Source organism: Buteo buteo, chromosome 13 (genome assembly GCF_964188355.1).
Source record: "Buteo buteo chromosome 13, bButBut1.hap1.1, whole genome shotgun sequence".
NCBI classification, from domain to species: domain Eukaryota; kingdom Metazoa; phylum Chordata; class Aves; order Accipitriformes; family Accipitridae; genus Buteo; species Buteo buteo.
The window spans coordinates 35,032,893-35,047,736 of record NC_134183.1 but is presented as its reverse complement, the minus strand read 5'-3'; the positions used below and the strand labels follow the sequence as shown (position 1 = coordinate 35,047,736).

At 37.3% G+C, this 14,844-nt stretch overlaps 1 protein-coding gene across 8 annotated transcripts in view; it reads left to right on the top strand.

Moving 5' to 3' along the window:
* Positions 1–14,844, top strand: part of HERC1 (HECT and RLD domain containing E3 ubiquitin protein ligase family member 1) — a 111,402-nt gene that overhangs the window by 60,504 nt on the left and 36,054 nt on the right. For 6 of the 8 annotated variants that reach the window (XM_075045525.1, XM_075045520.1, XM_075045523.1 and 3 more), the window contains exons 26-39: positions 545–816; positions 1,112–1,327; positions 1,413–1,533; positions 2,467–2,704; positions 3,727–3,920; positions 5,856–6,011; positions 6,244–6,350; positions 6,593–6,703; positions 6,784–6,960; positions 7,926–8,165; positions 8,370–8,453; positions 9,567–10,087; positions 12,208–12,983; positions 14,107–14,305. In XM_075045525.1, the coding sequence (XP_074901626.1) occupies positions 545–816; positions 1,112–1,327; positions 1,413–1,533; positions 2,467–2,704; positions 3,727–3,920; positions 5,856–6,011; positions 6,244–6,350; positions 6,593–6,703; positions 6,784–6,960; positions 7,926–8,165; positions 8,370–8,453; positions 9,567–10,087; positions 12,208–12,983; positions 14,107–14,305 (3,412 nt within the window). The remainder of the gene's footprint in view (positions 1–544; positions 817–1,111; positions 1,328–1,412; positions 1,534–2,466; positions 2,705–3,726; positions 3,921–5,855; positions 6,012–6,243; positions 6,351–6,592; positions 6,704–6,783; positions 6,961–7,925; positions 8,166–8,369; positions 8,454–9,566; positions 10,088–12,207; positions 12,984–14,106; positions 14,306–14,844) is intronic. The other 2 variants (XM_075045519.1, XM_075045522.1) reach the window with 2 other exon arrangements.

Sequence of the window (14,844 nt, the reverse complement as noted above, 5' to 3'; positions counted from 1 at the left end):
GTGAATGTTCTCTGATAGTTTAAAATAAAAATTTTCTGTTCCCTTCTGCAGTCATGAATTCTGTAAATATTTAATCCAAAATAACATTGTGCTTTTTCAAAACTATGAAATATATAGTGGCTTGATTAAAACCTAAAACCACTGTTGGTTTATGCTTAGACCTTAAAATAAATATCCAAAGTGCACAATTTCTGTTGTAGCAGATCTTTTCTTTACTATTTTGTCATTTAGCTGCAAAGCATTTTTATTCAGTGTTCTAGCTTTAAGCTGAGCAGTTTGAGTGGCTTCTATCTTTTTATTTTCTCACTTGGCAGTGTGTTGCAGTACTGCTTGACATAATTAAAAGAAATACAGCCTTTTCTTTAAGGAAATTGCTGTAAATTTAAATCAAGTGTTTTGCTCTAAGTTGCTTAATGCATGGTATAATTAACATGAATATCCATTTTCCACCGGTATGAATAGCAGCAGTTCAGTCTTTACCTACTGTCAAAATGTGTTACCTGGTGAATTGGAATTTATGAGGCTTCATTATGTATATCTTTAGGAGCAATACACAGTCAAGTGGAACCTTTAAGTGACTCATGGGCTCGACTAAAACACAGCAGAGATTGGTTATATACTTCCTCCTACTCATTTGTTGAGTCCGATTTCGATCTCTCAAGATCCCTTGGAGTTCATACTTTGATTGAAAATGTTGTTAGTTTTGTAAGTGGAGATGTGGGAAACTCACCAGGATTTAAGGAACCAGAGGAAAGTATGTCCACCAGTCCACAAGCGTCAATAATTGCAATGGAGCAGCAGCAGTTGAGGGCTGAGGTAAGTCTCAGTTTAACACCTTTTCTTAGTCTTCATACATTATGCTCATTGTATGGATTTTTTTTTTTTAAAACCTTGTCCAATTCTGTCTATTAAGGACATTTTTAATCTCTCTTCTGTTAAGCTCTAAAATAAAACTGAGAGAATTCCCTTTAAAAAAAAAATAAAATAAAAGTGTTGATGAGAAAACAACTACCTCATTCATTCTTGCTTGCAGTTGAAGATGACCTAATTCTAATTTCTAAGGATACTTGCTACTTACTTAATACTATCTTTTGCCTGCCTTTATTTTTAGCTTCGTCTGGAAGCGCTTCATCAGATTTTAGTGCTTCTCTCAGGGATGGAGGAAAAAGGCAGTGTGCCATTAATGGGAAGTCGTCAAGTACCAGGATTTCAGTCGTCTTCATTGCTTACTTCTGTTAGACTACAATTTCTTGCTGGCTGCTTTGGCTTGGGCACTGTAGGACACGCAGGCGCCAAAGGAGAGAGTGTAAGATTGCATCACTACCAGGTATCTACTTCAATAGTTTCTTCTGTTTCAATAACTGGGCGATAAAAATGTATCAGTCCTTATAATACTTATTTGTTTGACCCAGGATGGTATCAGAGCAGCTAAGAGAAGTATTCAAATTGAAATCCAGGTGGCTGTGCACAAAATTTACCAGCAATTATCTGCTACGTTAGAAAGAGCTCTGCAAGCTAATAAGCATCACATAGGTAAGTGAAAACCAGATTTGCAAAATATGTTCTCTAATATACAGTACAACAGCTTATATGTTTAACAAAGCAGACTTTGATATTAGTGACCAGAATTCACTGAAGTATCTGACTTCTTTTTGCAAGAGAGAGACGCTTTTTAACCTTTTTCTGTCTTAATTTTCTTCAAGTGTTAGGCCTTTTTATTTTAAGACTTTTAAGTATTGTCAGCCTTTCTATTCCACATACCACAATCCTCCCATGTCTTCAGCGCTTCAAAGTGATCTTCAGGTTTTTCAGGGATAAGCAGTTTTCTGAAGAGATGAAAAATCTCCAGTCCTCTTTCCTTCATTCAAGTGAACTTTCTTTAAACTCAAAACCAAAGACCAGGGCATCTTGCCTGTTTCAAAAGCCCTTCCTTCTGTCCTTCTATACCCAGATGTTGCTGTGTGCTTCTGTCCTTAAGGGATAGCTGGAACTCTTACACCTCTTTGTGCCTTTGTACATGCGCTGACTGAGAGCTTCAGTACAGAAGAGAGTTCTACAATTTAGTTTGTAGGTAGAGTCTAATGGGCATTCTTACCTGAATTGTTCTGTTGTTTCACTTACAATTAAAATGGAACTGAAAGAAACTTCTTGAGAATCAACTTGAAGTACAAATGGAAAATTAAGTATTTCACCCAGTTATCCTTACCCTAGAAAGAAGTTTTTGGTTTGAGAGTTAGCCTCAGAACATTTACATGATACTCTTCCTTGGACAACCCTGATAAAGAGGTTGCATTGAGTTAAAGGGGGCTACAATAGTACCTCAAAGTGTCTGACAAAGAAGGCTAACTCTTTGCTTGATCATTTAATTAATTAAATTTTATTTAAAAGATAATATGCTGTTCTTCTGTCTTACTGTTCTTACTCTAAACGGCTTATTAATTAAAAACAACTCTATTTTAATCTTAGAAGCACAACAGCGTCTTCTGTTGGTAACAGTTTTTGCTCTAAGTGTACACTATCAGCCTGTTGATGTCTCCTTGGCCATTTCCACTGGTCTGCTAAATGTGCTATCACAGTTGTGTGGCACAGACACGATGTTAGGACAACCACTACAGTTGCTGCCCAAAACTGGTATTTCTCAGCTCAGCACAGCTTTGAAAGTAGCTAGTACAAGACTACTTCAGATCCTTGCTATCACCACAGGGTAAGTATCGAATGCTCCCTTGCTTTCAGAAAACTTAATCGTTAAGCTTTTCAACACCCTTTAAAAATAACTCTTCTTTTGTATGAGCTTTCTTTAGGACAATAAATGTTGTTCAGAAGCATGTAAGTGAAGGGGGCGGAAGAGTAGTCACATTATTCATAAGAAAGATGCACATAAGACTGATAAATATTTTTAAATTGTGAGGAGTTTGGACCAGAATTGTTAGAACATTATGGTCTGTAAATGCTGTATTCTAGTATTCCCTGTTTTTCTAGTTTGGCTTTGTATTTAGACCTGTTCAATTGATATGATGAGGCTTTCTGTTGCTGTGTAAAAGTCATTTGTGTAAAAGCGATACCAATAATGTGGTAGGAGTTCTTCAGAGCAGTACATTGTGCTTCTTTTCAGAATATAAAGTAACCTTTTGAGGAATACTGGCCTCTGCTAGACCAGAGAACAGCATCCAGAATGCTATCAACACTTAAATATTTAGTTTAACTCAGTAAAGAAAAAAGCAGTGGAGAAAGTATTTTCTATTTGGAACACGCTCATTATTTAATATTCAGTACATGCATCTTTGTTTCAGTGTTCATACAACAAATTGCATTTACCTGCCAAATCTGTTATGTAAAAAAACCCCAATAACCCCACACCAAAAAAAAACCCCAAACCCAAACCCACAAAACCAAAACCTCATCATTGGAAGTTCCAGTGGGATTGTGTTTAATTGACTAAGTTGTTCTTTTTCCCCTAGGAATTACTGGAAATGTATCCTTTGAGTCCCAAGATTGGACAGTTTTAAAGTGTCTTAAAAATAGGGTTTAAATAAGAATAATCTGCCAAGCATATGGTGGAGGATGAGGAAAAGTAACTGCCGCAATACAATGAATTAGAATTAGTGCTGTGTTAGGCCCAGTTGTCACTTGCGCCGAGTTTGTAGTTGTGTCTTATGTTATTGTTCCTTGGATGAGCTCTCTTATTTTTACTTTTTTTTTTTTGTGTGTGTGTGTGTGTGTGTATAGAACCTATGCTGACAAACTGAGCCCAAAGGTGGTCCAGTCTTTGCTGGATTTATTATGCAGTCAGCTGAAGAACTTGTTATCACAAGCTGGTGTAATGCTTATGGCTTCCTTTGGAGAAGGGGAAGGTGAGGAAGATGAAGTAGAATCAAAAAAGGCAGATTCAAATGGGGATAATGAGAAGAGAGACTTCAGAGGTAATTATCTTGCATAATTTCTGTTACAAGTTTGAAATACTGGGAAACATAATAAAAGAAACCACTGAATGCTGAGGCCCTCACCCACTCTACTGTGTTTTGATTATTGTTGGGTCATCCTTAACTCTGTAAATTAGATTAAACAAAGTCATCAAATAATTCTGTGCTCAGTTCAGATTAATATAGACTTTGATACATAAAGCAATTTAAAGGTAGGAGCAGGTTGAGAATAAGAATTGCTCCATCTGGTTTGGAATTAGGAGAAGAATACTCTTTTCGTTAAAAAATGAGTTATTGGTAGTAGTGTTTTTCATAAATGCAGTCATAGGAGTTTAATTATCTACATTTCAAACTGTAAATAAATATAGTTTAATTCAGGAAATTGTTGCATTTGCTTTGTATTATGCAGTTTTGCAGTCTGAGTGGATGGGAAGAGGTTGACCCTATCCTGTCATATTGAAAGACCTGCAACAAAAGATTTTCTGAACTATTAATATCTTCACATAATTTGCAGTCCTTTAATGAGCATTTTGAATTTCTGTGGAAATTGTGTGTTTGAAGAGATTTTTAATTGTAGCTTAGTTTTAGGTATACCTGTGGTTTTGGTTGTGCTTATAACTGTCTTCACTTACAAATAATGCAATAGCTGATGAATTCTTTAGATAATTAGTTAATTAGAAATTAGGATATAAGGTCTTTCCACAAATATTTTCTTGTTGAAACTGCCTTGGAATACAAATCAGGGATGTGAGGAAGTATGGTGTTTTGCATCAAAAATCCCCATAAAACAAAAAACATACTTAGAAACCAGTGGTTACATTTTATAGAAGAGGGGCGTTTATAAAAAATCGTGTGTATTGGATTTAGGTGGCAAGGTTTTGGTAGTGGGAGGGGGTTGCAGGGGTGGCTTCTGTGAGAAGAAATCAGGAGCTTGCCCCCATGTCGGATAGAACCAGTTTCAGCCAGCTCCAAAACAGACCCACCACTGCCCAACGCTGAGCTAGTCAGCAACACTGGTGGTGCCTCTGTGATAACATATTTAAGAAAGGGTAAAAAATGCCGCACAGCAGCTGTGTGAGAGAGGAGTGGGAATAATGTGAGAGAAACAACTTTGCAGACACCAAGGTCAGTGAAGAAGGAGGAGGATGAGGGGAAGGTGCTCCAGCCTCTGGAGCAGGGATTCCCCTGCAGCCGGTGAAGAAGACCATGGTGAAGCAGTTGTCCATCTGCAGCCCATGAAGGACCCCTGCCAGAGCAGGTGGATATGCCTTGAAGGAGGCTGCAGCCTGTGGAGATCCTATGCAGGAGCATGATTCTGGCAGGAACTGTGGCTTGTGGGGGACCCATGCTGGAGCAGTCTGTTCCCAAAGGACTGTATCCTGTGGAAGAGGATCCGCAGTGGAGCAGTTCTTGAAGAACTGCAGTCCACGGGAAGGACCTGTTATGGAGCAGGAGTAGTAGAGACGAAGTGTTATGAAGTGACCGCAACCCCCTCAGGTTCTCGATTCCCCCTGCTCCGCTCAGGGGTGGGGAGGCAGAAGAGTTAGGAGTGAAGTCTAGCCTGGGAAGAAGGAGTGGTTGGGGAGGAAGGTGTTTCAATTTTCTCTTACTCTGTTTTTCACTGGCAATAAATCAAATTAATCTTCCTCAAGTTGAGTCTGTTTTGCCCATGATGGCAATTGGTAAGTGATGTCACTGCCCTTATCTTGACCAGTGAGCCTTTTCATCTTATTTTCTCCACCTTTCTTGCTGAGAAGCAGAAGTGAGAATGCAGCTTGGTGGGCAGCTATCAGTCAGCCAAGGATAACAGCCAACCATCTTGTAATAGCTGATCATTGTATTTTTGCTTAAGAACAGTTTGTTGCCAGTAACAAGGACTGCTAGTAACATTGTAATATAAGGTTGTAAATGAAAACTTTAAATTTAACTTCTTAGCTGCCCTCCGAAAGCAACATGCAGCGGAATTGCACCTGGGTGACTTCCTTGTTTTCCTACGTAGAGTAGTGTCTTCAAAAGCAATTCAGTCAAAAATGGCATCTCCAAAGTGGACGGAAGTACTTCTTAACATTGCTTCTCAGAAGTGTTGCTCAGGTATGATCTTTTCAAAAAATGCTCAGTCATTACTTGCATCTCTGTAGTCAGTTCCTAAAAATAGGTGCTGTTAGAACATATGTTACATAGCGAACAACTAAAACTAACTTCAGTAGACGTACACAAGTTACGCTTTGGAGGATTGTGCGCTAGTGGCATGCAGCTGGCATCATAGGTGCGTGCCTGATGCAGAAGTCACTTTCAGATTATTAACATATTGTTGCATCTCTAGGAGTTCCCTTGGTTGGCAATTTGAGGACTAGACTTCTTGCACTTCACGTACTAGAAGCTGTATTACCTGCTTGTGAATCTGGCGTTGAAGATGATCAAATGGCTCAGGTCTTTATATTTCGTTATAAGCTTTTACATCTGTTTCTTCAGATAGTCTCATTAAACTTTTAAATGTTTCATAGGTTTGTTCAGAATCCAAATCAAGTGAGGCTCAGTGTAGATATTTGCTTATCTAAGAGCATTAAATATGTTGACATTTATACCTACAAAGTAAACTAAAAACAATATAATACTATTTGTTGTCCTCTTCTTGGATTTAAAATGATCTGAATTATATTCTAATGCACCAGGTTGTTGAACGATTATTTTCACTTCTGTCTGACTGCATGTGGGAGACTCCAATAGCTCAGGCTAAACATGCAATTCAAATAAAGGAGAAAGAGCAAGAAATGAAGCTACAGGTAATGAAGTTTTACTTTCTCTCTTGACTGAATGCAACTGAGTTACATTTACCACAAGTATTTTGTCCTATTTCTGATAGAAGCAAGGAGAGTCTGAAGATGAAGATGAGAATCTTCCCATACAGGAAGTGTCCTTTGACCCTGAGAAAGCTCAGTGCTGCATAGTGGAGAATGGGCAGATTCTAACTCATGGAAGTGGAGGTAAAGGATATGGTTTAGCATCCACTGGAGTTACCTCTGGGTGTTATCAGTGGAAGGTAGGTTGCATAAAAGTGTATTTCTTCTCTTACTTTGTTTTTGGAAATATACTATGATCTATAAACAACAGCTACCTATGTTTTTTTTCTTTATGACAACTTTCTTGAGTAAATGACAATTTATGGTTGGACTCGATGATCTTAAGGATCTTTTCCAACCTAGATCATTCCATGATTCTATGATTTTGAATCCAAAGTGAAGAGTTTGTGGCTGCTTTTGAGGACTGCCATTTGGGTATCTCAGTACATGGAACGGAGACTGTGAATATGTGTTGCCTATTTGTAGAGGTGATCGTACTCATCCCTAACATCCATAGTCAGCACAAATGTGCGTTGTATTGCAAAAGCTACCTACTGAAATATGTAAATTTTGAATTTTTTCTTTAGGAAACCACTTCACAAAATTATTTTGTTTTCTTGCAAAAAGTCACATCAGCCTGTCTGGCTGACAACACCAGCTTTTAATACAACATGTGGAGTGATTTTTTTAGGAATATAGATACATAAACAGTTGTAGTCCTTGTTAGTACCATCTTTGAACATAACACTTTCACTTCTTTTTTTAACTGGAATCTGTGTAAATCACTCACTGTAAATGTGAGAAATAAAGCTTATTTATTTCTGTAATATTAATTTTAGCACTTGTAACCTAACTTCTGGGTGTGTGCATTTTGAGTCTGGAAAAATCCCACAATTTCTTTGTCTATTTACCTGCAGTTTTCTTAATTAATAGTAGGTTAAGTTTAAATGACTTGTTAATGACTGACCCTATACACCAAGATGTCATTTTAGAGGTAGAGCATGATTTTAGCTTATTAGCTTATTATTTTTTATTTATTAAAACCTTCTGACTAAAACAGTTAGAAGTATACATAAATGTGTGTAAGGTAAATTTTCATTGCTTTATTGTATTAAAATGTATGTTCTTGACTTTTTTGCCCTGTTTGTGTTGTTTTGCCTGCTAGTTCTACATTGTGAAGGAGAATCGAGGCAATGAAGGCACATGCGTAGGAGTTTCTCGCTGGCCAGTACATGATTTTAACCATCGCACTACCTCAGATATGTGGCTATATAGAGCCTATAGTGGTAACCTTTATCACAATGGAGAACAAACTTTGACTCTGTCCAGCTTTACCCAAGGAGATTTCATCACATGCGTCTTAGATATGGAAGCAAGAACTATTTCCTTTGGTAAAAATGGAGAGGTATTTAACATCAGTTGTTTTTTTTGCTGTTTTTTGCAATAGTAATTTGGCATGGATGTTTTATATAAAGTTAAGCATGATAGTTAAGACGTGACAGTTTAGTACTTAAAAGCATTATAATACAGGTATAACTTTGCCATGTTTCCTATTTTTGCTTGTTAAGGTGTTCTAAGTTTGAGGGGTTTTGTTTTGTTTTTTAACTAGGAGCCAAAACTAGCTTTTGAAGATGTGGATGCAGCAGAGTTATACCCTTGTGTTATGTTCTATAGCAGTAATCCTGGAGAGAAGGTAACTTAAACGTTGATTTGAATAAGTGTACTGGTTTTGGCTGGGATAAAGTCAATATTCTTTATAACAGCCTGTATGATGCTGTGTTTTGGATTTATGAACACATCAGTGTTGATAATGCACAGTGCTTTTGTTGAGCTATTGTTGAGCAGTATTTACACAGCATCAAGGCTTTCTCAGTTTCTCACTCTGTCCCTCCCAGCAAGTAGGTTGGGGATAGGCAAGAGGCTGGGAGGGAGCACAGCCGGTCAGCTCACTTAAAGTGACCAAAGAGGTATTACATACGATATAACATGCACAGCAATAAAACTGCAGGGAAGTTTGCCAGGTGTTTCTGTTGCTCAGGGACTGTCTGGGCATTGGTCAGCTGGTGGTGAGCAATTGCATTTTACATCCCTTGGTTTTTTTCATTTTGTTTTATTTTGTCTTTTTTCCTCTTTTATTTATGAAACTTCCTTTATCTCAACCCATGAGTTTTCTCACTTTTGCCCTTCTGATTCTCTTCCCCATCCTGATGGAGGGAGTGAGCGAGTGGCTGTGTAGGGCTTAGCTGCCTTACCGGGGTTAACCCATAACAAGAGGTCATAAGTTTGTCCTTTCGTTTCTGTTTTCCTCTGTGTCAAATATTATGGATGTTGGTTTTTTGGGGGGTGGGGTGGTAGCTAATAAGTGCTGAGAACGTCACTGATTATTCATTTTGGTTTATGACATACATAGCACTACATTACTTGCACACTAGCCAGACTTTTCATAAATTCCTATATTGTGCAATCTATTGTCAATTTAAAACGTATTTTATTATTGAGAATTGATTTACAGACTTAATGTTATACACACAAAATTGCATTCCCCAGAAACTAGGGAGAATGTAGTATTAGGAATTTCAGATAGTCTTATGTGAGAAACCATGAACTGTTATAATTTCAGCGTCCTTGAGTTTGAAGGCATGCAGGTTTTGATTAGTGTTAAGGTGGATTTCCTAGGGATCCCAAGCAAAAAAAAGGCAATGCTAGTAATTTTTTCTATTCAGCAGGACACTCCTGTATTTGTAAAAGGAGCTTCTTCAGGTACGTTGAGAAGATAACTTTTAAACTGTTCTCTTTAAACATTTAGGTGAAAATCTGTGATATGCAGATGCGTGGTACACCAAGAGATTTGCTACCTGGTGACCCCATCTGTAGTCCTGTTGCTGCAGTGCTGGCAGAAGCCACTATCCAACTCATTCGTATCCTTCATCGCACAGACCGTTGGACACACTGCATCAATAAAAAAATGATGGAAAGACTGAATAAAATCAAAACATGTCTTAAAGAAGCAGGCCAAAAGTTGAAGAAAAGTCGCTCAATTCAAAGTCGAGAAGAGAATGAGGTGAGAGAGGAGAAAGAAAATAAAGAGGAGGAGAAAAGCAAACATAGTAGGCATGGTCTGGCTGACCTTTCAGAACTGCAGTTGAAGATGCTCTGTGTGGAAGTGTGGCCTGTTCTAGCAGTAATTGGTGGAGTTGATGCTGGTCTTAGAGTTGGAGGTCGATGTGTACACAAGCAAACTGGACGTCATGCCACCTTGCTTGGAGTAGTGAAGGAGGGCAGTACATCTGCCAAGGTCCAATGGGATGAAGCAGAAATTACTATCAGGTATGCTCATTTCCTACACTTCACACAATCTAGCAGTGTTTTGTGCTTGGCAATCTTCAGAAGTAACATATATTTTACATTAGAGTTGTGCTGATGAATTATTTTAAGCTTAGACTTCAAAATTTGGCATTTTAAAACAAATATTATGAGTTAATTTTTTATGCTACCTAGTAATAAAATGCCTTTTGTAAAAAAAATAACTTTGATAGTTTTGAATTGGCAAGCATCATTAGGCTTCTTAGATTTGACCTCTAGGTTTTAGAGTTGGGATGTGACCAGCTTGCCAGTTTTCCTAGATATGAAATGAGCTTTGCTTGTTTTAGATTTGATATGTATTGGCTAACTAAAACATTATTGCTGTCTTAATTTACCACAGCTTCTTGATTACGTCTGTAAAGAACACAAATTTTTACTGGGGGCTAGTGCATGTTTTTGTTGTAAATGGTCAACCTGGTTCTGAAGAGAGACCTGGTTCAGTTTATCAGAGCTGAGAACAGGTATCTTTGCTGCATTGTCAGTCCCTTCTTAGGGGACTGGAAATTGCTCTGTGGGGCTTGAGGAGTGGTTAAGGTCAGGAGGTGGGAGGATTCTCTCTTCTTAATGGTGGATTGAATGATGGTATTCAAATTAATGCTGCCTTGAAGTAGTGTTTGTTTATTCTCTGACCTTCCTTAGAGAGCTAAAGGAATGCCCCTGTATTAGATGATAATACTCCAGAGTTGTTCTGCAGATGATGGTGAGAATTGGGGAGGAGGCTGGAAGGAGATACTCCTTTTTCCACCTATCTTGCAGATGTGCCTTCAAAGCGAAGAAAGGAAGGAAACTGAAATGAAGCTAGTGGCTTCTCCGGGCTCTCCGGTGCTCTTGCAGGAATTGCCTGCATTTTTGTGTGGAAAAGATTTGATTCACTAAATTTCTTAGACTTCTTCTGGCTATAGTTGAACCATAATCTTCTGGAGAAATTGAACAGTAATTATTTTTTTTGCCACCAGTTACAATTACATTCTGAAACAACCGAGGTCAGTTCACCTCTTAGTGCTGTTGCAACATTATGCCTATTTTGTCTTTATGCAAAGGCTGTTGTCACTTTAACTAAATATAGTGAAGCGCAATTTATGGTCAAATTTAGTTCCAGATAGCAATTCTTTCAAGTATGCCTGTGTGACAGTGTAGCCTTAAAGTAAGTGTGCCCTTAAAATAATTTGAAATATTATTTGAGTGAAGTGGTATGGTGCTTGAACATAGGCAAGCTTTTGTTAATGCATTGAATTAAGTTCAGAATATACCTTCTTAACTAAAACCAAGCTAAAGCTTGCTTTCATTTTTAGGTAGAAGTTTACATTGTAAAATAGGAAAACATTTTGGGATAATAAAAAGAAGATTTAAAAGACCTTTATCTGCTGGATGTATGGAAAATACAAGATTTATGGAAATATAGGCTGATGAATTTTTGTCCTGCTTAGAGTGAAAATTAGTCAAATGTAACAGTCCTAAATATTACAAAAAATTTTCACTGAATATAGATGGACAGATAGACAGACATATCTGTCGGTTTTTCTGACCTGTTTTTTTAAAAAGTCACTGTTCTCTCCAGGTAATCTCTCATGACGTAAGCAGAGACAGAATTATCATAAGCTATCAGTAGTGTGCTCCTTGTGGTGAATCATTGAACAGGAATGTGAGGTCAATCAAAGGTTTACCTTAATGTGAAAAAAGTTTAGGAGTGTTTTCTTTCTAAGCTTTTATACCTATTCACAAATTCAGCTCAGGTACAATGATAAAATTTGGCTTGAGGTAGTTTTTCTTAGTAGAACTCTGTTACATAAATAATACAGCAGAAACCTCTATCAGCACAGAATTGATAGCTTCTATGATGCTTCTGGGTTTTAATGCTTGTTGTTGAAAACCTGTGCATGCTTTGTTGCCTTTACTCTGATACCATATCTCCCCATTTTCTGATCATAACCTCATTTTTCCCTGTTTACGTTTGATTTTTAGAATTGGTTTGTTTATTTTATTAAATATATTTTACATCTTACTTTGCCTACATTATTTCCTGTACTTTCCTCCTGTCTCTCCCTCACTTGCTTTTTCCTGTGTCATTCTGATCTTTATTAAAGCTTCCCAACTTTTTGGTCGCCTAGTGATACTCCATTGTATAATCTGGAGCCCTGCGAACCACTGCCTTTTGATGTTGCAAGATTTCGTGGGCTGACAGCTACTGTGTTGCTGGACCTTACCTATCTGACTGGTATTCATGAAGATATGGGAAAGCAAAGCACCAAGAGACATGAGAAAAAACACAGACATGAATCTGAAGATAAAGGGGAAATGGACCAGAAAATGGAGGGTGATGTTGGATCAGATATTCGATTAGGACAAAGTGCTGATGATAACAAAGGACATAGCGCTACAAGCTCTAAGTCGGAAAATGAAATTGCTTCCTTTTCTTTAGAACCATCAACACTAGGTATGGAATCCCAACATCAACCTGCTGAAGGAAGAAAAAAGAATCATGAACATACTCCAAGAAATCATGATATAGTGCAGTCGGAAATCAGAGCAGTACAGCTATCTTATCTTTATCTTGGTGCTATGAAGTCACTTGGTGTTCTTCTCAGTTGTAGTAAATATGCTGAACTACTGTTAATACCAAAAGTCCTGGCAGAAAATGGTCACAACTCTGATTGTGCTAGTTCTCCAGTTGTTCATGAAGATGTTGAAATGCGTGCTGCCTTGCAGTTCCTGATGCGACACATGGTGAAGCGGGCCGTCATGCGTTCACCAATTAAAAGAGCCCTAGGACTGGCAGATTTGGAACGAGCACAAGCCATGATCTACAAATTAGTGGTTCATGGGCTGCTGGAGGATCAGTTTGGTGGCAGACTTAAACAAGGTACATTTTCAAAATTATGGAAGTATAGTGCTAAATTATTTTTTTATTTCTATTAAAATTAATAGTAACAATTATAATACAAATAACAATCCTGTAATTTTTTAGTGGTTATACTTTGAAGGAATGTTAATTGGACAGAGAAATTTTACAAAGAAGTTTTACTGTTTTGTAGATAATAATACTGACATTTTTGTTTTTTCTCCGATTCCTTATTTTAATAAAAAGTGAATCCATATCAGTCAAACAGAAATATAAGAGCTTCTAGTTTGTCTTTAATACTTTTTAAAAATGAGCAGTTCTCTATATATTTGTCAGAAGGATTTGCATGTGATGTAAATAATAAAGTTCACTGTTAAATGTGATTGTACGCAGTCATGTTAACAGACGATGTTAAGCATATGTATGTTCAGGGTGTAAGTAATCTGTGTTTCTGTCTGTGAAAATCTCTTAAATCAGTTGTGGGGTTTTAGTTTTGGGGTTTTGTTTTCCGAGATATTTGTCACTACACTAAAGAAGCTGAAAAGAAAATGTGTATCATTCTTTTTCTTCTTAAAAATACGTGTATTACAGTCTGCATCTTCAGGGAAACCATTTAAATCAGTTTAAACACAGAAAAAAATATCTAAAAGATTAAAGCTAATTACTGCGCTGTCTGGTTCTTTACTGTCTTAAGGACTTCTTCTAAATCAACCAAAAAAACCCTTCAAAAATCTGTTAGTTACACAGCTGAGTTAAAAATAGCTTTTTAGTTAATCAGCTTTATTTCTATATCTGAGACTTCTTTCCCTTTTGCCTAAGAGAATAATCCTGTTACAATCATAAATCTAAATCTCTAAATATCGTAAGATCTAACCAAGTAAATGACTTCTGTTATCATCTGGAGAGACTTGTTTACTGTTTACCTTGTATCAGTATGACAACAGCAAGAGCCGATAGACTGATTTCTTTACCTAAGTCCATGAGTTATTGGCAGAAGTATTTGTGTGGTGTGCATTTCTGCACACCCCTTTCTTTGGGGGGAATTTTAAATAATGAAAGTTATTTTTGAAGGTTTAGCCACAGCTACTATTTTGCTCTACAAAATTATATTAATGTTCCTCTAACGTCCTTTTTTGTGTTGCAGAAGTAGATCAACAAGTAGAAGAAGGGGATCAGTCTCAACAAGCCCAAACACCAGTTACAACCAGCCCTTCTGCTTCTAGCACGACATCTTTCATGAGCAGCTCTCTGGAGGATACTACCACTGCTACTACTCCGGTAACTGATACTGAAACAGTTCCAGCTTCGGAATCACCTGGTGTTATGCCTCTCAGTCTTCTTAGGTAAAATATCTTTATTTTCAGCATATACGATTTTGTGGGTGGAGGGAACCAGTTGTGTGGTTTCTATACAATATATGTCTTTAGCTGTCTAAGCTTTTGAAAATACCAGTGGTTGTATTTACTGTCAAGAACTGCCTCTGCAGAGGACAGAGTTTAATTTGTTCTCTGCCTTGCAGGACATGGGTTACTAGAAATAAAAAGTTGTTAAGCTTTTAATACACACTGTGTATATATGTAACATCTGAATTCTTCAAGACAGAAGAAAATACCTTCCTTATGTTGTCCTTCAGTTCTTACATTTATTTGGTATAGTTTAAATTACAAATCTCTGAAATTCTGTATTTTTAACAAATAGTTGTTGATTCTCAAACTAGAGTAGATCTTAGTTTGTAGGTAACATCCTGCAAGCTAAGGCCTCATTTCATCCTACCCTCACATACAGAAATGGGATAAAGCTAGTTAATCTACAGAGGCTATTTGTGATATAGAAGGAAATCTGCTTCACATCGAATAGAGTCCTGTTCTAAGTTTATTAATTC